Below are 26485 nucleotides of genomic sequence, written 5' to 3'. Positions count from 1 at the left end.
TAAACCGTCCAGTGGCCTTGGATCAGCTCACTCTGGGGTTGCTCAGAGCTTACGGTGAAGCTCTACTGTTGTCTTAAGTCTAGGTTTTATTGCAGATGTGATTATACAACACAAAGAAGGCTTACCCAGAGGTCAAGAGGAGACAAAGTGTGTTCTGGGGTAGGACGGGTTGAAAGAGTGAAATTTGCAGGGTGTTGAAATAGTCTGCAAAAGAATTTTTCCCCAAGGAGGCAGGCTTCTCAGTATTTGAAGGTACTCACATAGCAGCTGCAGATCTTCCCTTTAAAATCTGTTGGGCAGCCATTACATACCATTTTTCTACAATGGTACTAGTTTGTTGTTCACTGCCACTTGATAGGGATGGTGATGTGGTTTGGCCTTTGCCTGCATGTGGCTGTATTTGGTACAAACACAGCCTCTCAAAGCAGTGTTTCAGCCTGGTCAAGCAGAACTTATGCTTATTTGTGTAGTGTCCAAATTCATGTTACACCCTGGGGCCTTTCTCCTTGGGCCTTCAGCTGGGCTGGCATTTTTCAGCTTGTGTAGCACCCATGCTTCTAGTGCCCATTTCGTTTTGAATGGGGCTATTGCAGCTTGTGTAAGTGAATATAAATCAGACTCTTGTAGTGGAAAACAACTGACTTTTTTCTATGCCATAAAGGCCTGCTAGTGCCCTCAGGGCCCTGACACCTCTACAGTAATATTCTAAATCAGCAGTTACCAGGAAGGCTACAAGAATGTATTGGATTATTACCAGAGAATGACAAGAGTTTTTAATTTACCTTGAGGTAACCACCTTACAGCAACAGCCATCACTTCACATCCTGTTTATGCAGCAGTTTCACCTTATTAATGCCAGTGTAAGTTAGGCTTGTTAGCAAGTGAAGTTGAAAAGCTTCTGAATCAACATGGTAAAAGTCTGAATGAGTTTAAGCACCCTATCTGAGCACCTGGAGCTAAGATCGCTGAATATTTCCAATACATTTGGAGTTGTCTGGTGATGTTCCAAACCCATACAAGGTTTCATGATATTCATGTGACACCTTATTCACTTTTGAGAGACACTGGTTCACCACTGTTTTTATTGGAGAATCTTTTTTCTCAAAATGAGGCCGATACTGACTTGCAAACAAACCTACTTGTGGTCTTGCTATCCACTGGTTACTGTTTCCATCCTTATGGTGTTTCTGGCTTCCACTCAACAGAAGAAACAGTTTCATAGAGTACAGCTGGTCAAGACCTGGGTTTTCATATGGCTGTATCACTGCCTGCCTATGTAGCCTTGGGCATGTCACTTACCTTATGTCTCTCTCTCTTAAGGAAGGACAGTATTTCCAGTGATGCGGAGTAAAACACTTATTTTATTAATGGGCCAAAGTCTTACTTTATAAATGTCTTTAATGGACTTTGAGGGAGATCAGAAAAGTGCGCCTTTTCTATAGTTGTTACTACTAATAAACTCAAGGCTTATCTCTAGTAATAATTCTAAGGTAATAACTGGCACTATTTTGTCTCCCATTGTTCGATCTCAAAACATGTTCTCTGATGCTCTTCTACTTCTTGGAATCTACTAATTATTACATCTCATGCAATTGCACCCTAGAAATAACAAGGAATGAGAGGAAATTATGGCAGCTGCGGTGGTAAATCAGCTGAGTCTGCTCTTGTCTCATATGCGGCATGGCTGTAACATCATACTCCTTCTAGGACAATTTTCTCTTATTCTTTGTACTTCCTAGGTAACCCTCAGACAGGCATGCAGTAGGTCCTGCCTGTATTCAGTTGTTCCCATGATACCTTGGCTTTTCCCTCTCTCCAAAGCCCTTCCCAGTTAACCTGTTGCTTCTTTAATCCTGCCTTCCCTGCTTTGGGCTCATGGATCTGCCCTTCCCTCCTCTCTCAATCTCTCTGAACTCTCCTAGGTCTTAGCACCCAGCCAATTCCTCATCACAGTCCCTCTGCGTGGCCTGACTGGGTACAGGGAGTGCCAGGTACGGCACTGGCGTTATTACACCGTGCATGGAGCCAAGCTCCTCTCCTCCGTGCGGGACCCTGAGGAATTGCACCAATGGCTAGAGGTGGAGCAGTTCTCAAAAAGCCTTCCGCAGTGGCATGAGACGGACGTGAACATCGAAGGTGATCTGGTTCCAGCCAAAGTCCTTATCGTCTTCCGGGAGCTGGTGGAGAAGTCGATTATCTCCTGTAACCTCTCCAGTGAGTTTAGTGGGGACAGATGTAAGGGGAACTGACTGTCTTGTGCAGCTGATGGAGTGGAAACCATCTCACACACAAAGTGATTGGTTGGCAAGTTCACACAATCGGAACTCCAAAAAAACCCAAACCCCTCCAGAATCAAGGAGTCTTTACCCCATTGCAGTGATGCAAATGCAAACCTGCACTGAAGATAGAATTAAGTAGTGGTTGGGCTTTTCCTACCCAAGCTTGCTCATTTCTCAGGAATTTGGGTAGGTTATCCAGCAATATCACTCTCACAGTACCATCAACATACAACTAGGAATCTGGGAAAATCTTTTTTTGTCCTATAGTAGCCACAATATGTCTAGACTTGCCAGAAAGATAGTATAAGAAATGTTGACACAGGGAAGGTGTATAAGTGGGAGGAAAGAGTGAAAAGTGCTTGGAGATAGAGGGGAGATAAGGGAAGCCTGAGCTGTCCATAGCTTTCCAGCCTGGGGTGTTGGGAACTAGGTAAAAAGGCTTCTGTTTCAAGCAAAGCCTGTTGGACAAGCACTGTTTTTCCCCCACTCCCCAGGCTGCTTTAGTATTGTTCAGCAAATGTCATAGAAGTTTGCTTTCAGTAGTGGTGCTGATCCCTCTGCAAGAAATTCCAGTGTGTCCATTTATTTCCTGTGGCTATTTATACTGGAAGTGCTGATCATTAACACAATGCAATTAGTGGTTCATGTAGCAGTGCTTCATAGCTGTGACATCTGCAGCAAGATACTGCCTGAACAGTGATCCTCATGCTTAATTCTCAGCATACTAGAGGCACATTATAGACTTCAGCTAATAAGGCTAAGATACTATGGCATGGTCAAGTCCAGACTGTAGTGCCTCTTCTGATGGGATGTTTCCAGGATGACTTTACCCATCAGCAGCATGATATGGGCCTTCCTACGTTCCAGAGAAATAGGAGCCATTTGTCCTCTTCTAATCATACTCTGAATTTTAGTCACAGAGGAAAGATGTGTTAAAGTCAAGCTCAGCTAGGTCATTCCGTTCTTCTAGGAAATATTTATTATCACAGGAGAAGGAAGTATGATGTGAATGATATTTCACCATTGAGACTCACAGAAAAGATCAGATGGAGTGGGCTTGCCTCTGAAACTTTACTTTTGTCGAAGTCATTGTGCTCAAGTGAAAACCTGCCATTCTGTTCAGCGGAAGTTCATCAAGCTGTTGAGCCAGAATGGGCACTTCCAAGGGACCCAGGGGGCGATGTCTGGGCTGATGGTTCTGAGGCTTCTTCTGTAAGGCCGGCTGGGAGGAGATAGACATAGAGGAGACAAGTTGAGATGAAGTCAGGATGAGTAATTATCATTTTGTTTGCTTTTGTGAAGAGTGAACTTCTTTTATCCAACAGCACAGCTGAAATTACATAAAATTTTTCCTGCTTTCACTGCTTCTCTGATTTCTTCTTCTCTGAGTATCAGCAAAGCCAGAATTTTTGCAGTGCCTCGCTTTGCCATTGGTAGAAAAACTGGAAGCACAATCATGATGCTTTTGGAAATGCTGTGAATGTATTTTCATTCTGAGACAGTGGTGGCTCTAATGCTTTTTAGCTTCTGGGGATCCCTACTGAGGATTATAAAGTTCTTGTGAGGATGGACTCCACTGTTCCCAAGGTAATTCACTTTGGTGCCCACACAAAGTCATGTTTCCTGGAGATGCTAAATCTGCCATTGGGAGTAGGCAGATATTTATTCTGTGAAGGCGGAAGAGGTTGTCATCCCAAATGTTCATCACTGTCCCTTGAAGCCTGTTGTGTGAACTCCTTGTGGAATTTCTCCCCAGCCTATGTCAATCAAAATGACATAGGTTAACACACACCTACTATTTAAACTGTTTGTGCTAATCTGCTCCATCTTTTACTTCAGTGGGTTAGAGCATGAGCACACAAGTAGCTCAGATGGCAGAGCTGAAGGGACAGTAATCCTGCAGAGTGACAAGGAAAGCTGGGGAAAGAAACTTCTCCCATTAACACAACTGGGCCAACAGGAAACATCTAGTCAAATCCATTAGATACAGCTTTCATTTCTTTCTGCTCTCCTTCTCGAAGCATGTTGTTCCTGGGGCTGAAACATTTTTCTTTCACTGAGGCAATCTCTTTTCTCCAAGTCACCATGGAGCTAACTCTTTTTCTTTTTTTTGACGCCAAGCAGTCCTAGTCAGACAGGCAGTTAATCCGTTTTGTATGATTGCTCTGCAAACAAAGAAAATCAGATAGGTGTGGCTATTCTGGCACTGGCTTCTGTGCAAGCGCATCTCCAGAAACAAAGCTGTACGCACCCAACAAAACATCCCAAATGACCAGTGAGGATAATCACAGATTTTGGTCTGATCACAGATTTTCTTAAGGAATAAGGGGTCTTTAGATATGAAGAGAACCCACCTCTAAACAGAGGTGATCTCCTTTAGGGTTTGTTGTACTGTACTGTTAGAAACGTGTAGGTTGCAGCAGTTGTCTATCTCCCTTTTTAAGAGACTGGTCCTATGAGTTACAAGGACCCACAGAAGAAAACAGAGCCTTGGTGACTGAAGATAAAATTAAGAACTTAGTTGTTCTTCATCTTCTTCCTGTTCTTGTTCCTCAGGGTAAATTGAAATGATAAGTGGTTTTCTTCCATTCTGCTCATGTTGTTGAAGGGAGAGTGCTTAGACAGACTGATGGAACTGCAAGAACCTCTTGGGACATGGGCACTAGATAGCCCCTCGCCTGGCTTGTGGAAAAGGACTTCTTCCCCTTTATTATCTTCTCTTGTTGTTCCTTCACAGATAAAGTGACAGTGCTGGAGAGCTTCAACTCAATGGTCCGGGTGGCTGTGGAGACGTCAGAATCCCAGGTCGAGGTAGAGCTGGTCCCTGCTGTGGAAATTCCAACTTGCTGGCCCAAGAAAGCCCAGTGGCCTCGTTGCCTTAAGCGTTGGCCTTCCCAGGAAAAAGTACAGTGCATCAAGGTAAACAGTGTAAACCATTTACTTGTTAACTATTATCTCTGTGCAAGAATTTACCTTGCAGGTGTCTGACAGTGGTTCCCAAGTGAAGGACTGCAAGGTGATGGCAAGCAGTCACCAGCAGACCAGTAGAACCAGATTGCCTTCATAGTATTTTCAAATAAAGCTTGTATAATAACTTACACATATTGCATAGTAATACCTCAGAAATGTCACACAGGGACAGTGGTACATCAGTTAAGATGTAAGAATTGCTACCAAAGGGAGCTGGAAAGTTTTTTGTGCCACCCACAAGTTTCCAATCTTCTTTGATTCAGAGTTTCTGAATCACCTCGACATCAGGCATTTGTTCCCAAACTAAGTAAGAAAGGCCACTGCTCCTTCCTGCCCCATGACATGTCTGGAACGTGTATTCTCTAGAGAAGCAATATTTCAAAGTACTGAGGTGCATTTTATTGGAATTTTCTTTTCTCTAATGGTGGTGAATTCTGTGGAAGAAAAACTGAACTATCTATCTACTGCATGAGTCTCTTCCACACAGCGTAGCTCAGTGCTGACCTGCATCGTTCTTGTTGTTCTGGTTTGCCTCATGTGGATGTTCTGCAAATGTGCCGCTGTCTTGCAGTTTCCCCTCCAGCCTAATCCTGTTTCTCCCTACAAACCGTGTGGCTGGATTCTGGCACTCCACCTTAGCCCCAGTTGCCATGTTCCCAGCAGGTCCACTTCTGCCTTCCAGTCCCGCTATCATTTCACACCTGACCTGCTGCTTCATGGCCAAGTGCCCACAGAGTTGTGCCTCTGCTTTAGTAGCACTGTTTGTGCTGTACTTAGTGGCTCTAGGGCTGGATCTTCTGGGAGCAACTGATGTCAGAACATGAGGAAACAGGATAAATTGGATGTTTATTTAATTAGGAATTAGAATGGGAACACGATCCAAATTTGCTACCTCTGCTAAAGCTGTTTAGACTACAGTGCTCCACTTTGAAAAATATTACACGGCCTCTTCATAATATTCCTGTGCATTTGTCAGAGATGTTTGCGTCTCATCTGGTGTCACACTTCTACTTTTGTCCACAGTCACTTGGTTTCGATCTTTTGGCCCACTCTAATTACCACTGGCAGCTGTGCTTCTTCCGTGCTGAGCATATGCTCATGGAAGGTCTCGATGAAGATGGTGGTTGTCGCATGAAGTGCTTCCGGGTCATGAGGCAGATGAAGGAGGATGTTTGGTGTGCTGGAAATAAGCCTGTCATCACAGCCTATCACCTTCAGGTAGGCATTACCAAAATATTGGGAAGGAGAGACTCAGAATCCGTTGCCAGGACTTCCAATGTCAAAATATCTTTGCCTCTCCTATGTAACTTCTAAAGTAACTTAAAACTTCAGTATCACTTAATTGCATTACAGTGGTAAGAAGTTTAGTAAATATATGTTCCATACATCAACAAGAAACTAAAACCTATAGGAACATTATGGTGGCAGCGATGTAAGTAACATCAGAATTGAGGCAGCTACTCTGTTTCCACTTCACATAGGCATTGCAATACAGTTTTTAACTGCATGGTTCCATTCTGCTTCTTGACTCCCCCAGACATGCATATCCATCAATAGACAGATCCACCTGCAGGAAACTTGTGTATTTGTCTTTCTGGGTGTGCACCAAGCAAAATTCTCTTAGGTGAACGTGATTTCATGAGTGAGGTGCAAACTGACATTTCTGGTGTTGTTTTACCTGGGGTGAGAAGGGAAGGAGGAGGTTACGGGATAGTGGCATCCTCCTCACACATATTTCAGGGTTCAAGATGGCTTCACTTTACAAACAACATTTACGAAGAACAGATAGGAGGTTGTGCTATGACTTTGTCCTCACGCGTTACAGCTACGAAAACTGATGGGCCAGAAGCAGCACCATTCATCTGTCAGTAGAGCTGTCCTGTTTTCTGGGCCTCCATCCTCCTGGAGCTGCCAGGGAGAGGCTGCTCTGCTCCTTCCTTCAAGCCACGAGGCTTCTACAGTAGTTACTGATCTTTTGGTGTCCAAAACCAGATGCAATGCCAAGAAGCTACTTAAAGCTTGAGACCATCAAATGCTTTTGTAGTCATGGGACCAATCTAAGTCAAGATAGAGTCAAAAAAAAAAAAGAGTGGACTAGGCTGGTTGTAGGTTAGCATAATGCTAAGCTTTTCAGCGCCTACGAAAACAAGCTGATGAAAAACTATCATAGGCAGGAGTAAGTGGAAAATCTTTTAAACCACTAGTAAGGATCTCTTTCTGTGGCTCAAGGAGAAGAGGTGTAGGGAGTGCTGTTGCATGTGCTACTCATCAAGCTCTTCATCAAAAAACTCTTCAGTTCCTCCTGCAACTAGACTTCAGGCTTTTAGAGCAAGAGAGAACTGATTGAGCAGATGGAAGGAATGCTTCAACATCACTTACAAAAGAAAGTATGAGGAGAAACAGTCAGTGGATAAACCAGCGGCTGAGGAGGGGCTGAGTGTTAGTTTTCCTCACATTAATAAGTTTTCCCTGTCTAAAGTATCCAACAGTGATGATGAAACAAGACTCCACCTGAAAAAGGCCCTTTACGACAGAAGAAAAACCTTCCCTTTGCAGTTGGAAAGCCTCAGAAGAGCTCGTGCTTACTTCCATAGAAATGAAGTTCAAGATCAGGAAGTCCAAAAGACCTAGATGCATTTTGAAAACCAACTTGATGTCTCTTATATACAATGGCAGTTCAGTAAATGCTGGAGATAGGTCACCTATTTGTCACCTGGCTGAAAAAGTAGCATTATTTTCTTCACCTCCAATACCTTCATTGCAACTGCTGCCCATGCAGCTTGCTGAGATATTTTTAGTGCTGGTGAAAGGTAGCTGTTCTGCAAACCTCCAAGGAGCAGCTCTCACTGAGTTTTAGCTTGAATTTTTCATTATGTCTTTTGCAACCTGGCAACATTAAAAAAGTCTTTGTCATTATTGCAGCCACAAACAAAGACTTGTTCATGTGTGAAGAGCTGCCCGAGAAGAAATTCCTCAGCACTGCAACTACTGCAAGGCCAACTGGAGGAAAAAAACAGGCAATCCAGAAGAGTGTGGGTTATGTTGATAAAGTTCTAGCTCTAAAAAAAGCAGAGGAGTTAAAGACTTTGTAGTTTGACCACTTCTCACAAGGTCTGACGGTCTCTCTGGGACACTGAATTTCCAAAATAAAATTGGGATTGAGAGGAAGCCAAGCAACTTCATGGAATTCTTACACCAAGATGGGTGAAATTATTTTTATAAAACTGATTTTCGGGTTGACCAACACAGTCAGTGCAAGTACTTCCTGAAGGTCCTTCTTAGTCATAGCAACGTTTGTAAAAATGTAACATGGGTAGTGTAAAAATAATACTATTAGAGCAATGATTATTGCTCATTATTGTAATTATGGATTGTCTCAAATATAAAATTCTGTAAAATAAACTTGGAGGGAAGAGAGTATAGCATATGCTGTAAGTATAAAAAACAGACCAGAAAACATGCCTTGTAACTGCAGTAGTTGCTTAGTATCCCAATCTGCTGGACCCAGTTTTGTGCACGTCTTCAGCCTAAGTACTTCTGAAGCTAACAAATAATTGTGTTAGTCTGATTCTTCTCTCCCTCCTTGCACATATTGGCTTCTACACTTGTATAATCAGCCATTTTCTACAGCCTAAAATATCTGGCATTTGTACAGAGGCTCCTGCTGGAGGATGGCAAATAGGCTAAGGTTAGCTTAGCAAGACCATTGTCCTTTGGCTAAATGGAGAGAGGGTCCTTTGAGGAGTAAAAGAAGGAACGTCACGGAGTTGCCTTGCCTAATCCCTGTAGGAGGCTTTCTCTCTGCATTAGCGAGGTTGCAAGACAAAGGAAGCAAGAGGACAGCCACAGGAGGGTGGGAAGGCTTCGCCTTAGGCTGCTGCTTGTGATCCTTCTGCCTCAGGAACGTTAGTTAACACAGGAAGCCTGCACTGTGAGTCTCTGATTTTCAAAGCTGTCAGCCATCTACCAGCACTAGAACTGCCTTAGTAAGCTGTATAAGCCCTCAACAGAACCTCTAACACCTCTTCTCTCCCATCTGCTTCTTACAGACAGTGCTATTCTGGACGTGTGAAAAATACCCACGCACCAAGGATTGGCGCAGCTTCCGTGAAGCCTTTCTGAGACTAGTACGGAAGCTGCACAAGTGTGTAAGCCAGCACTTCCTCAAGCATTACTTTGTCAGGAACACCAACCTGCTCAAATACACCAACACCAGCGACCTGGACCTGGTGGCCAGCAAGCTGGCAGTCTTCTTAGAGAACCCCATGCTCTGCCTGGACTAAAGCAGGGAAGGTCTCTTCACCGCAACCCTGCTCCTATCCCCCGCCTGCTCTCCCCACCTGTGGTTGTTCTTCGTCTCCTTCCAGTAGACACTGCAGCTGGCTTTGTAAGATGTTTGACACATGCAGCATGAAAGAGAGAGTCAAGCTGGCAGCAGTGGGCGGTGAAAACTGACGGGAGAAATCGCTCGATGCCCAGACGATCTAATTCGCTTTCAACAGTGACAGCCTTCCTGGAAGCTACAGCCAGTGCAAACCAGATCTCTGCGTCAGTGAGACAACTGCCTTGTTCTCTGTCACTAGTCCTGTGCCTCGTAAGCAGAAAGATGGTGTAAAAGAGTCTCTCTCCCTCTGCTGCCTAGCTGTTGGGTAACCTGGTGCGTATATTGTTGCCACTCCCTCCTCTCTCACAAGGACAGTGAGTTTAATTCCCTGCCTACCTATTAGGCCAGCTCTGCAGATGAGCAGAGGAACATTTCTGAGGTGCGCTGAAGCTGGAAGGCTTTTTCCGAAATAATCTGTGATTCTTCCATCTACAATTGAATGGGAACCAGCCCCAGCACGAAGATAGCCGTGCTACAGTGTTGAATAGCTCAAAGGGAAGGAGGAGTGGTGTTTTTTTGTCTCCTCCTTACTTTTCTCTCTTCCACATCCGTTTTTCTTCCAGTTTCTTCAAAGATTTTTTTTTCATATTTGCCTTTGCCATTTCTGTTAGTGCCGTACAACCAGGGGGCTTTGCCATGGCAGATTTCACTTGTACCTCTGGCTCTGTCCAGCAGGCTGGAGAAAAGCAGGTCTTTCCCACGTATTTTCGGGTGGTGTATGGAAGGAGAATATTTTTCAAAGGCTCTTAGCTTCAAAACCCCCACAGCTGTTTATATTATGTTTAAGAAGAAAACGAATGTTAGTGTTTCAAAAGAACAGAGTTGTAGAATGGGCATAAAGAATGTTATTCTTAATGTAATTAAATCAGTGAAATGAAATCAAAGTGAGCTTTTTTCTTACACCATCCAGGAAAGTAATATCCATTGCTAAGGGAGGTGGCAAACATGGGATTTGCAGCCAGTACTCCAGGGAGCTGCTGCCGTCAATGGCCTGCAAGATTACCATCTGTGGCAGAGCATCTCCCCCTTGTGTCAAACTGTGGTCTAACCACACATCTTTAACATAGTTTTTGCTTTCTGGCTTAGTTTTGTAAGCAGGAGTAGCACTTGTGGGAGGTACCCTGTTTCATATTCCAGTCCACTGTGACAGATCTGATGTTGTTTCTCAGGGTTCAGACTCTGAATCTCTGGGGTTTGACCCGTGCTTTTGAAGACTGTCCATCTCACTGGTCAGTTCCCCTTGCATTTGGGAGCCTTATTGCACGGGTGTCCTGGTCCCAGGCTCACAGCAGGTTACAGGTCAGAGTGAAGGATTCAGGAGAGGTCACAGAAGATCCTAATCTACCCCACCTCTAAGAACACCTTCCAAAAGGCCTGGGGCCATGATTCCAAACTCTCTCCCTGAGACAGCTACTGTTAAAGAAAGATTTCCCAGTCCTGTACACGGTAATCTCAGTGGTCTGTTCTCCCTTCCCCACTGCTTGCAGTGCTAGGCAGTAATTTAGGACAGGCAGGGCAGAGCTGCCAGCTGGAGCTACAGAGGGCTCTGGGGTCCATAGGGTGTGTACTAGGTCTTGCTGGGTTACCTTTCATTGCTCTGATGAGTTGTAGTGCTCATTAGTCTGATGTGATGCAGGAGGATCTGGCTCAACTCCCTCTGATGAGCTCGTACCAGACTGCTGTGGTTGAGGCACTGCATCTTCTTTACAATAAGTCTCCAGAGTCTATGAGTCAAGTCCATAGAGACTGAGGGTGCAGAGTGTTTCTTAAAAGGTGGGAACTGCACCCTCAGCTATCTTCAAAATGACTCTAAGAAGAAAATCAGAGGAAGCACAAAAGTTCATACTCAAAACAGAATTTGCAGCTTGGTGCAGCATGCAGGGTTGAGGATCTCACGTGGTATTCCCATTCCTCCCCACACTTACTCTCCAAGAAGCAGATGACTTTACACATCTAAGGTGAGCCTCTGGCTTCTCACCTCTCCCAGGAAGAGGGGATTCCCCAGTGCCATGTACTATAGTGATCACATCACTGTAGCAGGAGAGCCTGTACCAATGCAAATCTGGGAGAACAGGAGGTTAGTGCAGAAGGTTGGTGGCAACTCTGTATAAAACAAGGTAGGTATGTAAGTAGGAAGGCAATAATGAGGGGAAGCAATTTGAGGGCAAGCAAATCCCTGTACAGGGTGTCCATGCTTGTGCACTTTCAGTGCAATTTTCACACAACAAGAGCTGGGGTAGCTCATCTGCAGGGAGTTGGAACTGGACCTCTCCAAACCGAGACCTCTCTCACCAGGGACAATGAACTGGAAGACAGGAAAAGCAGATTGGTGGAGAAGAGGAGGATGGTTGCTACCTTTCTCCTAGCCACTCATAGCTTTGTCTGGTTTTCCCAAGTTACTTGTATGTCTCCTATGATTTGTTGCTTGTGAGTAGAAAAATACATCATATCTTGAGCTCTTAGACAATGTAGTCTATTTTTTTAGTTTCCTAAAGCATGAACAAGTATGTGCATTAGTGTTAATTAAGCATATTTTTAGAAAGAACCTGCAGGTGATCAAATGTTGGACCTCTACTGATACTGTGCCTGGCAGAAGGGTTGTTTCCCAGATACGCGGGAGAATGCACCCACATGTGCACCAGTTTCTTCCCCTCTTATTTCTGCCTGGTTATCAGAACCCACAAATCCCTAATGAGTACCAAACTGAAGATCTTCATGCATTAATTCCACTAATGCTGGCGCCCCTGTTTATAGAAGATGATCTGGATCTTCACGTTCTCCCATTCCTCAGGAGCCAACCCTTTACTCAAAGAGACTTTCTTTTTTGCTTCCTCATCCTTAGCCCAGGTATAGCAGGAGGCTTTCTTCCCAGGTTAATTCATTAGCAGGAGACAGAGATAAGGATCAGACAGATTCCAATTACTTGGCCCTTCTTGCACTGGTCCCCTGCATCAGACCCCACCGGCCACCATGAAAGCTGCACTTTCTGTGCTCACGACCTGGCAATACTCTCTGAATTGCTTTTCCACATCAGTAACCATGTTGCGTGGAACTGTTTTGAAAGGGTAACTTCTCTTGCTGTGACTTTATACTCTAGGCTGCTTTACAAACAAAAGTGGAAATTTCTTGATGACATCAGGCATGACTTTTCTGTTTCTGGTGAGCAGAGGCACAGCTGTTTCACTACCTTCCACGTAAAGAGCAAAGAGATGCCAATCTGCCAAGTAGAGTCAGACTGTTGAGACTCTGAAGTAGTCTCTCCTGTTTCATCTTGTTTTTGTCTTGTGGTTGTAGGACATAGCTTCCAGAGTTGGATGAGGGTAAGAGCAGTTTGAAAGGATAGTGAAAAATGTTCAGGACCCTTAATCCCAAGTTTGATATTTTAAAGTCCTGCAGCCTGATCCATTCAGGATTTACCTGTGGCTTTTAACAAGTTTACCTCCCTCTGCAGCTGGGGCAGAAGTGTAGCAGCTGTGGTATCTCAACTTGACTGCAGCTGGGTATCACAGTCCTCAGCTGCTGCAGATGGGAGGTGGGAGGTGCTGCTCTCTGCCACAATCGCAGTCTCTCAAGTGGCTGGGAATGAATCAGCAGTGCTAGTGAGTGAGCCTGTCATGACGAGCCCTTGCTTTGAGTAAGTTCAGATGATTTGTTCTTTCTTTCCTTATTGACGCACAGGGGAGTGCATCAACTAACATATGCTGCTCCAGGAAATATCATAGGGACTGTATATAACTAAGATCTGCCCTAGTAGCTACTTTGCTACTGAATGCAGCGGCACAGAACTACCCCTGGCTTTTTCTCCAGACACAGACAGATCATTAATAAAGGTGAGAGAAAAAGCTTTAAAGGAAGAACAAGAAATCTCAGAACTTTGGGGGAGGGGGGTATGCTATGCACTGTCCTATATTGTCTAGTGCACATCAGGTAGTTGGTTGGTTGGTTTTTTGTGGTGGTTGGAGAATTGTGCAGGAGGTCTCTGAAAAATGACTTTGCCTCCCAAAAGTACCTGTTGCTTTTCTTTCCGTGGTGAACTTTCTACAAACAGGATTTTTACTGTTATACGTCCCGTCTGATAACAAAAGCATACCCTTACCCCAAGTTTTTCCTCCAAAAAGGATATCATGTTGTGTTATGGCCACAGAATAAGCTCTACCTTTCAGATTTTTAGTTTTTCTTTTAAAAAAGTGAATGTCTTGACAAATATAGCCTTTCCTAAAGTATATTCAATTTAATCAAAAGCTGTATCTTTATTCAGAGCATTTGGAAGGAATGTGATGACCTTTTTCTTCTCTCTCTCTCTTTTTTAAATTGCTTTTATGAGTATTTGCAAGTCTCCTGAAGGCACGTCTAAGGAAAGAAGGGGAATTCCTGACTTCTGCTGTTTCGCTATGTTTGGCTGTGACTTGTTGCTTACTTCTCAGTTCTTATTTTGCTTCCTCCCCTTAACTGAATTATTGGCACCTTTTTACAAGAAAGGGCGAACAATGGCCAAAACTATTTTGTGTGCAGCTAAGACATAGTACTCAAGAACAACAGATATTTCCACACTATTCGTATATGTGAAAGAGAGAGGAATTAAATTGCAACTCTGTGACTACAGATGGGGTGCAGTGAGCTTTTGCAGAAACCCTCTGTTCAGGCAACGTGAAACAGCAGCGATGAGAGAATTTAGCAGGCTCTGCGCTGAGTTCTTGGCCCTCACTGCCTTTGTGCAAGATTAGGACTCTTGGGCTGAGTGCAAACTGAGAGTGTTTGTCAAGTTGCCCTCACAGTGTTGTTAGCTGCTGGCAGGTCAGTACAGGTGGGTGTGGGTGTGTGATCCTGACAGTCCTGCAGTGTGCTGGAGCCTGAACTGGGACTAGATGTGTTTTCTGAGATTGGTCGTGGTGGTTCCTATGGACCTCTTTGCAGCTATGGGGCACTCTCAGTACCCTCGCCACAGAAACCGTTACTCCATGTATTAGAAACTTCAGTCTGAACTTTGTTACCCTGTTAGGATGCAAGACCTTACAAAACTTGTGATGTTCTAGTACTTGTACACTTTCTATATTGAAGTCACTAGAGGGCAACCTCTCTCTCTCTCGCAGGCACAGGTGCATAGATTCAGTATGTTACTTGCTCTTGAAATCAGTGTCTTGCTCGTTTTCATTGAACTGAACGAGGGACAAATGAACTCAATTATTTTAATGGTAAATTCTGTTGCCAAAAAGAAGAGAAGGCAAGAGACCAAGGGAGAGCTTTCTAATAAATAGCAAGAATCAGGTAGAAAGTCTTTAAACTCTGGGAACCACTCCAAGAGCCAGGTGATGGATTTATTGGTTGCTGCAGCAGAAGATGGGCTGGCAGTAATTCCCAACAGCCTTGTTTTGGGGGGAGCACAGACAAGCCAACAGCTGATGAGGTTTTGGGAAGGAGGGAACACTCGGGAATAGCCTCCACCCTGCCCTTTAATAGTAAGTATATCATATCTTTCTCTCTGTAGGGTTTGGGGGCTGCAGGCCTGCTAAGAACGCAATGTGGTTGTGACCTCCATGTGTGCCCACCTCTCAGGGCAGCTCTGTCTACCTCTTGCCCTACTCCTACCCACTGAGTGAGATTTTCCCTGAGCAAGGTTTCTTTCACTTCTGTAGGAATGGCCAGTTCTCACTGTACTTCTCCTCTCCTTTAGGTGAGTCCATTGTAGACTTGAAGATTTCATCCACCTCTCCCTCATGCTCCAACTCTAGTAAGGTTTGATGCCTAGCAATAAAGTTAGAATACCTGTTAGACTACATTCCCAGTAGGAGCAGCCTTGGCCCTCTGGGCAAACTGGGATATGGACAGGCAGATATGGTAACAAGCTAATTCTGCCTCCAGACTAGATCCTTTTATCCTCTACCATTGCTAGAATCAGTATTTTTAAGGAAAAACACTTTTTTTTTCTTTTCTTTTTTTAAGGACTCTCATCTGACACTCTTACAACGTCACATGAGACAGTGACACAACACTACCTAATGCTCACAACATGGTGCGCGATCCCACCCGTCCTATAGGCCAACATCTGCCATGCATGTGTGCATCTCCCCTGCATCACAGGAGGACATGTGTGGCGCCCTTGGCCTCTTCGGGGTCTGACTTCTCTGGTTTGAGGAAGACGTGCAGTCTCAAATAGAATTATATAGCTCCAGGTAGCAAATTCATTTTAGGCTGTTCTAACCCAAGCTCTCACATCACAAAGGAACGGAAAAAGCTCTTCTAGTGATATAGGTATTTGGTCACTTCTGCTCCAGGCAACATCTTTGGTCAGAATGAAAGGAGGACATCAGACCTGGCTTGGAAAGCATCTCCTGGATGGGTGACGAGGAATACACAGATCCTAATAGAGACCAGGGCTGTCGAGAGAACAAAGAATGCGTTTTCCACAGGAAAGAATCTCCAATTTACCCTCAGCATCCTCATAAATAGAAATTACAAGGAAATACATCAAGGAAAGAATTAATCAGATTGAAAGGCATTGTAGTAATTAGAAGAAAAAGAGTGGCATCTTCTCAGGCTCCCCCGGGTGGTGGTAATTACCAGCTACGCAACTGTGACTTGTGCAATGTAAAGTGTTCTGGATTAAAAAGCTAAATATCTTTTTGTTTCCTTTCTTAGAGAAGCCATTCTTGGAATCAAGCAGCTGCACAGGCTGGGAGAAACTTGCATCAAGTTTGCATGCCTCAGAGCAACCTTCAGCCTGGCAGAGCACTGCTCTACATGCAGGTTGCTTCAGAGCCTGATGCATGCATCTGGCCTATCTTTTTTTTTTTTTTTTTTTTTCTCCTGTTTCCTTGGAGGAGATAGAGAATATTTGCTGGGAAACAAATGGTACCCAACAGCCAGACCCCTTCTGCTGCAACTGCAGGCAGCCTTAGAGCCATCTGCTGCCGCACCATATCCCAGCGGCAAAGAGCAGGTCATGTTCCCTTCCAGTGCTGATCTTGTCACTGGCACCGATGGGCCTGCCCAAGGTGCACGATTGCATATGCTGTAATTGAAGGAGGCTAGATCACGCTTTCCAGGGAAGGAATTTTATTAATTCAATTAGCATTGAAGAGATTTTATGAAAGTCCAGTTCCAAGCTAGTGATAAACTGAAAAGTAAGCACAGCACAGGGAAAATAAATCCCTAGCAGAAAAGAACTTCCAAAAAAATTGACATCAAGCTGTGAATTCCTGTGATCTCCATTTGAGATGCTAAGAACATAGGGCTGGGAGGGATCTCGTCAGTCATCAAGTCCAGTTCCCTGCCCTTGCTGATCTTTCCCCAAATGAATCAAGAGTAAAGGCAGTTGGATCCTTTCCCCCCTGACTCCTCTGGTACAGACCTGCACAGATAATTGGGAACTTTCGTTGAACTTTCAGCCTAAATGTGTTTACAGGAAGGGTCATCTGGTTTTGTACCAATACAGACTCAAGTTGCTGTTCTCCTTCCATGAGGTTTACTGTTTGTACAACCATGACAACAGTAATCATAAGCTCCCTTGGCTTTAGCTGAGCATGGCCAGATATGACAAAATGTCTTTTTCTCTGGTAAAATCTCTATTCCATCCCTGCTCTGCACCTTTCCCAATTGTAATTCATCTGAGCATGAATAACCAGGATTGTATGCAGTGTCCCAGATAAGGTCTTATCAGTATCCCTTGTAATGGTATTTCACATACGTAGTATTAATCCATGCAACATATCCCCTATGCTGAAGAGCAAAGAGCAGCAAAGGTTCAAGTTCAGTTTAAAAAATAACTGCCACTTCAAAGGAGGATCGACCATAGTCAATGATTTCCTTTAGCAAACCAGGTTAGGCTGGTTGAAAGGCTTTCTATGTTCCAGTTATCTCTGAAGTGAACCATATTCCCACAGATGTGAGCCAATGGATTCATCATCTCCTTAAGATCTGAGCTCAAGACAGAACTGGTGATTTATTTGAGTGTTTCTTTTTGCATTCCTCTGTTAACAGCCATTTCTCAACTATATTTCTCATTTAGTTCTACCCTTCAAGTTGATGGTAGACACCATCACTCCTTATAACACAAATTTGGCTTTTTAGAAATAAGCTGAAGAATTTGGCTGTTTTCTGGCTGTGTCTTTAGAATATCATAGAAGAGAGAGGCAACAGATCAGTGACCAGAGCTAATAGCAGCAAAAAGGATTAAATGAACAATGGATCTTGAGCGTAATTTATGAGTGCTATTAGTCGCTAGGAGGGAATTACATTATGGCTACAATTCTGAGCTAGGAGGGTTGTTCTTATCTAGGCAGGAAGAAAAAAGTAAAAGTGTCCAATTGCATTTGGATTAACAAACAGTAGTATTTATTTGCCGTGAGATACATCTTAGGCTATTATGTTTAGATTAGATCTAATAACATCTGAACAAAGACAAACTGCATTTCCTGTATTTTGCATTCAGACCCCTCCTGACCAGCAAATGTTGTGTTAGTGTTTCCGAGGTACCAGTCCACCATGTGGACTGACAAAACATAGTTCTCTATCAAGTGTGCCAGAAGGGTGGGGGTTTTCCCCTTGCAAGTCCATTGGGCTCTAAGAGACGTGTCATTAGGTGACACGAGTATTTCCTTGTGGCCTGTGTACCACGTTCCAGGGATGACACTGAGCAAACAATTCCTTTGTTTGAGATATCTGCTCTGTGTTTCATTTTATAATCAACACAGTATCTCATTAAACTGCTTAGCTTGGCAGCTGGGATCATTTGTTATAGTGTGATATGGAGGATCGTAATCAGATTAAACCTCAGGATTGTATTGTGGAGGGAGAGATTAGACCGGAGAATAAAGTGAAAGTTTCATTTTGTGTGACAGTGTAAAGTTCCCGCTGCTGGGGCAGGGGGGAGGAGGTGGAAGATGATTGTGGAGGATCAAACTATGGAGTGTTTTTTTTCCATTGGCTTGCTGCTCAGTTTTTGGTAGAAGGGTTTTAGTACCCACTTTGACATACATGGTAGTTCCTGCAGCTACCAGCCCCTCATGGCGTTGGCTCACTCTGCTTTTCTTCCCAGATGACTATTTGAATTCAGGGCATGCACAGGAAGGAAAAACAAAGAGGGTGTAAGTGATGCTAGAAGCCAAAACTTTGTGTGCCTTCATGTGGAATACTTCAGAAGAGAGATGACGTTGGCACTAGCTACTTAATTCTCATTATCTCTGCACTGGAGGTCCAGGTACTGGAGCTGAGCTGCTAATCCTCAGCTCCTTCCCAGTCCTGCATTTTTAGCACTCGTCATCCCATGAGTCTTCCAGCAGTTTGGGGACAGGAGGCACCCTCAAAGAGTCAGCAGGATCACCGCAGTATGAACATACCAGAAAGGAGGTCTTCTGTGAGATCCTTTGAGCAGAGTCTTCCTCTTTTGGCTCATACTAAAATTAGCTATCAGAAATTTTGGCAGGTTAGGAAAGGCAATATGTAGATGAATTCCTGTCGTCTCTGCAGCCAGAGAGAGAATGCAACTGTGAGTCAGAGCAGCCCCAGCCTCTGGCCTGGCCTGTTTAACAGGTAGTTATCATGGAGAGACCCAGGTACTACCACCATCAGAAAAGAATCGAGATCTCTGCAGGTCTCTCCCTGGACAATGCACTGGGCAGCAGGTATCCCAAATCCTGCCAAAAGGATTTTTTTAAATGTTGCTGCTGTAGTGCAGCTTGGGAATTTCCTGTCTTTCCCTCTTAGGCAATGGAGACTTAAAACCAATTAAGGGGGAAAATCTGTATGGAGAAATGGTTAAGATCATGGGAACTCCAAGTTTGGAGGAGGTGCGTGCACATACAAACACATGCATGTTCCCTTGTCATCAGTGAAAATCCATAAACATGTTCAAAAATGTTCAAAAATGGTGGCTAGGCTGAGTCCTATCCCAAATAAAGTAAACACTTGCCAAAAAGTAGAGATAAAGATGGCTGTATAAATATTTAAAACTGTACCTAACACAACTGCAAGGTCTATTCCCACACTCCCTCTGATACTCATCCTGGAGATGCACTTAGTGAATAATATATTCTTTCATCAGCTTGATCTTTTACTCGGATATTGTACCCTTTTCCTTCTCTGTTTTCTGTCTCTGTTCCCTAGAGATGAAGTATTTTAGGGCAGGAGCCTGGCATAGAGACACCCTGGTTTTCATTGTGATTCCTGAAGCTTAACACAATACAGTTCCACAGAAGAAAACCTCAGAGGGCTGAAGGAGATATTGATCTAAGCAAACTGAAAGCGGCCAGGGACCTCCTGGCCACCCACGATTACTTCTGGAGTGATGAGGAGGCACCAGAGGTGAGCAGATAAACTCTGTGTGAACGCTACAGTCACATGGATCGCTAACAACTTGCCCTGTTTTGTGGTGATGAAGTGCCAGGGTGCAGAAGATGGCAGAGCCAGATGCTCGGTACGTGGCTTAGAGGAATGCACATCTAACATTAACAAAGAAGAGATGGCAACAGACTGTCTTCCCCTCCTGGGGCCTGGCAGAAACAGAGAAAGGGCATTCATGCAATGGGAAAGCATCATCTAAGCTGGTGCTGCACTGGGGTGAAAGCAGCTGCGCTCCCTCCGGGGCTTGTCCCTCCGTGGCACCACGCGCTCCTGAAAAGCCCCCTGCTAGCAAATGAGACAGCTCTCACCTCAGGTCTTGCTGGAGGTTTTAATGAGTGGTGATGATCATGGGCAATATACATACGATATACATTATATACCGATCCAGATAGACATGGGCCGTATTTTCCTTCTTTGCTTTCCATGTATAGATAGGCAACATGTATTAAGGGCAGACCCTAAGCTCTTCACCAGTGCAGCAGGCTGGAATCGAAGCCCCGTGACCCTGTAAGCATACTGCAAAGCACAGGGCTGAGAGGAAGACACTGACCTAATCAAATGTTTGCCTCCCGTTGCCCTGGTTACTTTCTCAGATAACATAGCCAGCTCCTAGGCACTGTCTGTTCTTGTATTTAAGGCTCTAAAAAGCAGTGATCCTCTACAGCCCTGGCAGAGAGAGGCTCTGGTCTTTATTAAGCCTCTTAGAGTTGCTACAATACAATAACTTGTTTTTTAAATGGCTTCAGTGAGGTTTCAACACCTGCAAAAACCTGTTTGGAAGCTTTTTAGCAAATGGGAAATATGTCAGGTGTAAAGGAAAGGCCTGGAGAAGGGGGGGATACGTCTGGAATCCTCTACAGAGGGCGCTGGGTAGAGATGGCAGTGCTCACACCACGCTCCACTGATTCTGGCAGTGGAGGGCTCCAGGAGGGGGACTGCTCTGAAGAAATGCTGCCTTAGAAGGGCAAGAGAAACCCCAAGAAACTGCTGCCCTTTCCTACAGCATAACAGAAACTGGGGGCGACTCATTGGTACCACAGAGATGGGGAAATAGCACAGGAATCACTTTGTCTCTTCTAGCAACGTTTTTCTGGAAAAGGCGACCACACACCTATGGACTAGTGACAGGTTGCACAGGGCATCAGAAGGTGGCCTGTGAGGGAAAAGTACACAAAGCTTTTTTTTAAAAAACCCTTGGCATCTTTGATGCCAACAGACTCCAGGCAAAAGTCTCTAAGGCGTAAAGGACTGTGGCACCTGGTAGCATCACCTCAATCCTAATGAAAAGATAAGAGTCTGAGGCATGCGGGTGGGACACCAGATTTGATAAAGCCAAACCTATGATACGCACTGGACTTGGGGCTGGCCTATGAAGAAGAAAATGCAAGAACCATCTAAAAATATGGGTATAAGTTTTCCAGCAAATAAAATGACTTTGGGAGTTGTTAAAAAGACTGCAAAACATGAACAAATCACTTCAGAACATGAGGTGATCCCTGCTCTGCCCAGCATGTGTGCAACATTCACATGGCGGGCTCCTGAACCGTCTGCTGAACTGAGGGAGGTTGGGACGTTAGGGAGGTGAGGACGTGAAGGTGACAGCACCCTCGTCAAACAGCCAGAGGGTAGCTGTTATGTGATTCCAGCATGCAAAAGCTGTAGCAACAGGTTGCTTTCATTTGCTAGAATTTAACAGGAGCGGAGCTCTTCTGCACGAAAATGAGGACCCTAACATCCCTGTTTATGATACTTTTCTCACTGACTTAGGAAACCACAGCAAAGGCCATCCTTGCTGTTCTCAGCTCAAGTCTCTTTGAACCTTCAGCCTTCAATTAAAATAAGAAAACAATGGTTCAATGAATACTCACAGTATACATCCAGAAATAGATATAATTTATTAAAAACATGCTAGAATCCAAAACCTGTGTCTGCCTATTGAGCTCTGAATAACACATGCTTAGTAAACTGGAGAAAGCTGGGGTCTGTGTGTGTTTTTCTGAACAGAAACCATCTCAAAAATCAAATAGAAGGTTTATCAATACTCAGTAGTTAAAAACGTCTTAAAGGACCAATGTGGGAGCGGTCAGAGAGAGCCCTAGTACCCACTGCTGTTTTACCTTATGTCATGGGCACTGCTGGCATACCACTTTGAGCGGCTGGTCTGTGCTTTGTCAGACTTTGTGTGCTAAGCTTAGACTGAGATTTCACACAAAACACTGACGCATGAACAGGTGCATCCCTTTTCCAGTTCATAGATAGATGTCTATCTGCAACCACTAATAAAGGGAAACTGTAATATGTGCCAAATTCTAGGGCTCAGTAGACAGAAACACTAATGTAAGCCCTGTAAGAGTCTTGCAACGCTGACAACAAAGCTATGTGAAAACAATACAGTAGTTCTTACCTACGTACACTGGACAATAGCTCAACTTAAAATCACTCTGCAAGAGACCTTCAATTCCACCTTCTGATTTTTTCAGTGACCTGCTCTTACAGAACTGGAAAAGCTCTATATCAAAATCCTAGTCAAATGAAATGCAGGTGCTGAAGTCCTATTTCAAATGCTTGTGATGTAAAGTACATGGTATTGTTTTGAAATGACATGATGATCATTCAAAGCACCTTGATGCCCTCTTTTTCTTCTTTCCACTTCCTTGCAGACTGCCAACAGAATACCTTCAAAAGCACCCTCAGACCCTCTCCTTCCCTTTGCTAGATCCTGTTGGACAAGGCAGGAAGACATCATGAGCATTAGCCCACCTCTGAGAGTCTGCAAAGACTGGGTAGGACCTCAGGTAGGTTTAGTAGAGGATGTTGACATCAAAGATTTAGGAGGGTAAGCTTCTCCTCCCTAGCAGGGCTATTTGGTATAGGTAGTACTGTGCATCACTTGGAATTGTGAATACGATGCTGAATATTGTAGGCTGCTCCTTTACTTGTATCACTAGCTGTTTGGGCAAAAGGGTATCAAGTGGCTTGTCCAAAGTGACCTGGCAGAGGGTGGAAGAGCCAGACCTGGACTAGCTCTCCCAGCCCTCCGGACTGCTGGCGTCTCCGACTCATTAGCGTGCACTGAGCTGAGAAAGTTGCCTTTGGGTGTGTGGCTGTTGCTGAATACAGGAAACCTGCCACTGCTCTTAGAGTTATTCTGTGTTGCCGGTGTTTAATGTTCTTAAGGGGGTTGAGTTTTCCTCTTTTCTGTTGTTGTTTTCTTTGACTCCTTCATGAATATAGAGCAAAGATAGAATATACAAAATAATCTGACACTGAAGAGCATACAGAAATTGAATCTATGATTGTGATAGATGTGTTATATGTAAAACAGGGATAGAGTTTAATAAACCATGCTATTTTGGTGGTGGACAGAGGGCAATCAACAATACTATGCTACTCCAAGCTATGCAGCCTAGTTCTCCTTGCAGACTTGGTTCACAAGTTTTTCTTTAATTCTGAAGCCCTAAGCAGGGTTTTGGGTGTAGGGTGTTGGCTGAGGGTTGAGTTAGCACCATGGGCTGGAGTTTGGCAGAGGGATTCAAGTCAAAGAGCAGCAAAGCATATCTGACTATGAGGTCCTTCCAAGCAAGGCAGAGACCTTTATGGCAGTTGCCAGAGGCTCAGTTATTGAATTTTAGAGGTGTAGTGAAAAAGCTGTTAGTAAATCAACTAATATAGTTGAAGGCAAAAAAGAAAAATTTAAGATGAGTTTGCATACACAAAAGTATGTCTTTTTTTCCTTCAGCCCTGCCTTCCTGAACTGCTAAGGGATGTTACTCTTCCAAACTTTATCCAGCTCTCTAGACCTTGAACTTTCAACACTGTCTTGACCTCCCATTTCTTGTCCTACCAGGCTTGCACTGTGAAAATAAGGTGATTTTTTTTCTCTCCGTAGAGATATGGTAGCCTACCTCCCAGCCATCTCTTGTCAAATTGCAGTGCTCTATCTGCACAACACAATTTCTTGTGCCTTTGATGTGAAGAGCTTTCATTAATTTCTGACTGTAAATGACTGTCATGAGGGAAGTGCTATATATATTGTTGCCCCAGCCTCTGTTTAAAAGGTTGCCCTGTAAAAGGGCAAGAGTGACTGGAAGGATGGTGTTTCTCAGACTGACCACAAATAGCAATATTGCAGTAATTCTATTTCTCTAAACGAAGGAGGATGTTATATGATGCTGTCAAGTATCTGATCAGAAACGCAGTGACAATGTCTGAGCAGAAGTTATTGCATTCACCTGTTGCAGGGAGGCAATACTGCTTTGTCCCTCTTTTTGTATCAGATGCAGCAGGCGTGAGTGAGATCCCTGCTGTAGGCTGGCCATGATCCATCTGCACAAAACTATCGGGAGCCTAATGTGATGTTTGGGGGACAGTTTCCTCATTGCACCTGCCTCTCCAGGTGGAGGGAGATCTCCCTGCATTTCTCTCCTGTGAGGGGCAAGGCAGTGCTTGGGCCAGCATCACTCCAGCCGTCCTGCTGCAGGGTGCGGAAGCTCGGCGCTCTGGTTTCGGTGGGGTGATGGCAGGTGTGCAGTTCCTGCAGTGCGAGGTCTGCCTGCAGCACTTGAGGAAGACCCCTCCCTCCCTCCCTGTCGGTGGCGGGCACACAAAGGTGTACTGTCCTCCTCCTCTTTTGCTTGCAGGGTCTGCCCCTGCAACAAACCTCTGCTTTCCACACAGGCGCCTGGCCCAGGGCTCCAGCCTCTGTCACTGCAGAGGGAGAGGTGTCTGTGCACCAGGGGGGTCCTCTGTGTCCTGCCCTTTTCCCACCCCCTCTCTGGGGACCTGCAGCCCTGGAGCACCTTCCAAGGGGGAGATGAGGCAGAAAGACCTCCGAATGCATGGTTTCTGCCTCCCTTGTGGCTTCTCTGCCCCCAGCTTCCTGGTGCATTGTGCAGACCCGGCACTGGAGGGCACCCGGGACTGTGGGTAAACAGAGCAGGGCTTCGTAATCCCTCGCCTAAGAAAGGCCAGGCAAGGAAACAGGCAGCCAGTAGCAGGCTGGTGCATATAGGCTGAGGAGGGAGCAAGCAGGTCATCCCTACTGCTGCAGGCTGATCCCCTCCAGCCTGCATGTGTGTACATGCGTCCTCCAGCGTGCCACAGTGCAATCTGCCCTGCACACACACTTCTGCCCCGTGCAGAAGTGTGAGCACTGCAGGAAAGGGGTTGATGGTGCTCCAAGTTGCTTGGGGTTTCGTTCTCCCCTGTCCCCCATGTGTCTCTGGAAGGTGTAGGGAGGAAAGTAGCAGTGTCCTGCTCCATTTATACGCTCACTCTCTTCTTCCCTCCCTCCCTCCTCCTTTCTCCCCTCCTCTGCCACAAGCAGCCCCTGTCTCCCTTGTCCTGCACCCATGGTACTTGCACTTGCATCAACTCTTCCTTTGGCTGAAGAGCAGTGTCTTGTTGGAGACAAGCTTGGGATGGAGGGAAAGCAGGGTAACAGGAGGAGGTTTCTGGCATTGAAAGTCTTCAGTGGCAGTATTCCCTGGCAGTGCAAGTGGCTTTAATAACTAAAAGGTTGCCTGAAAGATAAGAGAGGTGGTAGTGATGCACCAGCGAGCCCTGAGGAAGGCTGCTGGTCACAAACTTGTTGCAGGGGCTCTCACAGCAGGGATGCCTGTGAGGGTGCTGTAAGAGAGGGAGAGAAATGTCCTCCTTCCCTCGTCCCTTCCTCATGGGGCCATCCACCTCCTCGGGTGCTAGGACAACAGGAGGTGGTGGGAAAGCAGCAGGGAGGAGAGGGCAAAAGAGTGAATTTAGCTTTGGATTTGAAGCGGGAGGGTACAGGGTGGGTCCGGCCCACCTCAGTCGCAGGCCACAGCCTACACGGCCTTTGGGCTGAGGTTTCACCTGGGTGGGCAGTGAGTGCCACGGGGGTCGTGGAAGCGGCCGCTTGGGTGCACTGGAGCTCCATGCTGCCGCTGCTGGCGGCCCACAGCTCTCCCGTCTTCCGCAGCCTCCTTCCTCCGCCCGGCCCACGCTTGCAGGCGGCGTCCGGGAAAGGGCTGGTTAAGATCGTTGGCGAAGAGGTTGCGTTATGATTCCAGGCAAATCGCTTTGTTGGCTTCCCTCCCCCACCATGGCCTGCCTCTGCAGCCGGCTCCAGGCACGGGTGCAGGAGCCACGCTGTAACGATCACTGAGAACAGCTTGAAAATAGTTATATATCCACACACACGTAAACTGCTCTCTTTCCTCCCAAAACCTCATCTCGCGTTGGCAACCCTCTAGAAAGTGTATCTTGAAGGAGAAAGTGCAGCTGTAGGGAACTGCTGAAAGAACTGGGAAACCAGCAAAGCCAGCCGCAGGGTCCTGCTAACTGTGCTTTGGACCGTGAGCTCCTGGAGTCGGGGCAATCCAGCACCTGAAACATCCACGGCACCACAGTAGGATAACTACCCCAGCATAAACTTCCCCTGCCTGAGCAGAAGTTACAGGTGCACAGCTGAGCAGGTTGGCACCCCAGCCTGAATTTGCATTCCCAGCCAGGTAGTGCAAAGGGCACTGCTCCAGCC

General features: G+C 45.3%; 1 protein-coding gene across 12 annotated transcripts in view; it reads left to right on the top strand.

Annotated features, from left to right (window-relative positions):
• The window catches only part of MAB21L3 (mab-21 like 3), a 50626-nt gene that overhangs the window by 9920 nt on the left and 14221 nt on the right, over positions 1-26485 (top strand). For 8 of the 12 annotated variants that reach the window (XR_011143719.1, XR_011143718.1, XR_011143724.1 and 5 more), the window contains 6 exons: positions 1923-2214; positions 5017-5198; positions 6273-6467; positions 9299-9906; positions 19735-19932; positions 22632-22766. Coding sequence is in view for 2 of the 12 variants with exons in the window: in XM_009675238.2 (XP_009673533.1) it covers positions 1923-2214; positions 5017-5198; positions 6273-6467; positions 9299-9532 (903 nt within the window). In the remaining 10 variants the exon portion in view is untranslated. Of the gene's footprint in view, positions 1-1922; positions 2215-5016; positions 5199-6272; positions 6468-9298; positions 10510-13278; positions 13464-19734; positions 19933-22631; positions 22767-23710; positions 24702-26485 lie in introns of those variants that run through there. The other 4 variants (XR_011143720.1, XM_009675238.2, XM_009675235.2 and 1 more) reach the window with 4 other exon arrangements.

This window comes from Struthio camelus, chromosome 1, assembly GCF_040807025.1.
Source record: "Struthio camelus isolate bStrCam1 chromosome 1, bStrCam1.hap1, whole genome shotgun sequence".
Classification (NCBI taxonomy): domain Eukaryota; kingdom Metazoa; phylum Chordata; class Aves; order Struthioniformes; family Struthionidae; genus Struthio; species Struthio camelus.
The sequence above is the reverse complement of the archived record's forward strand: the minus strand, read 5'-3'. Positions and strand labels throughout refer to the sequence as shown.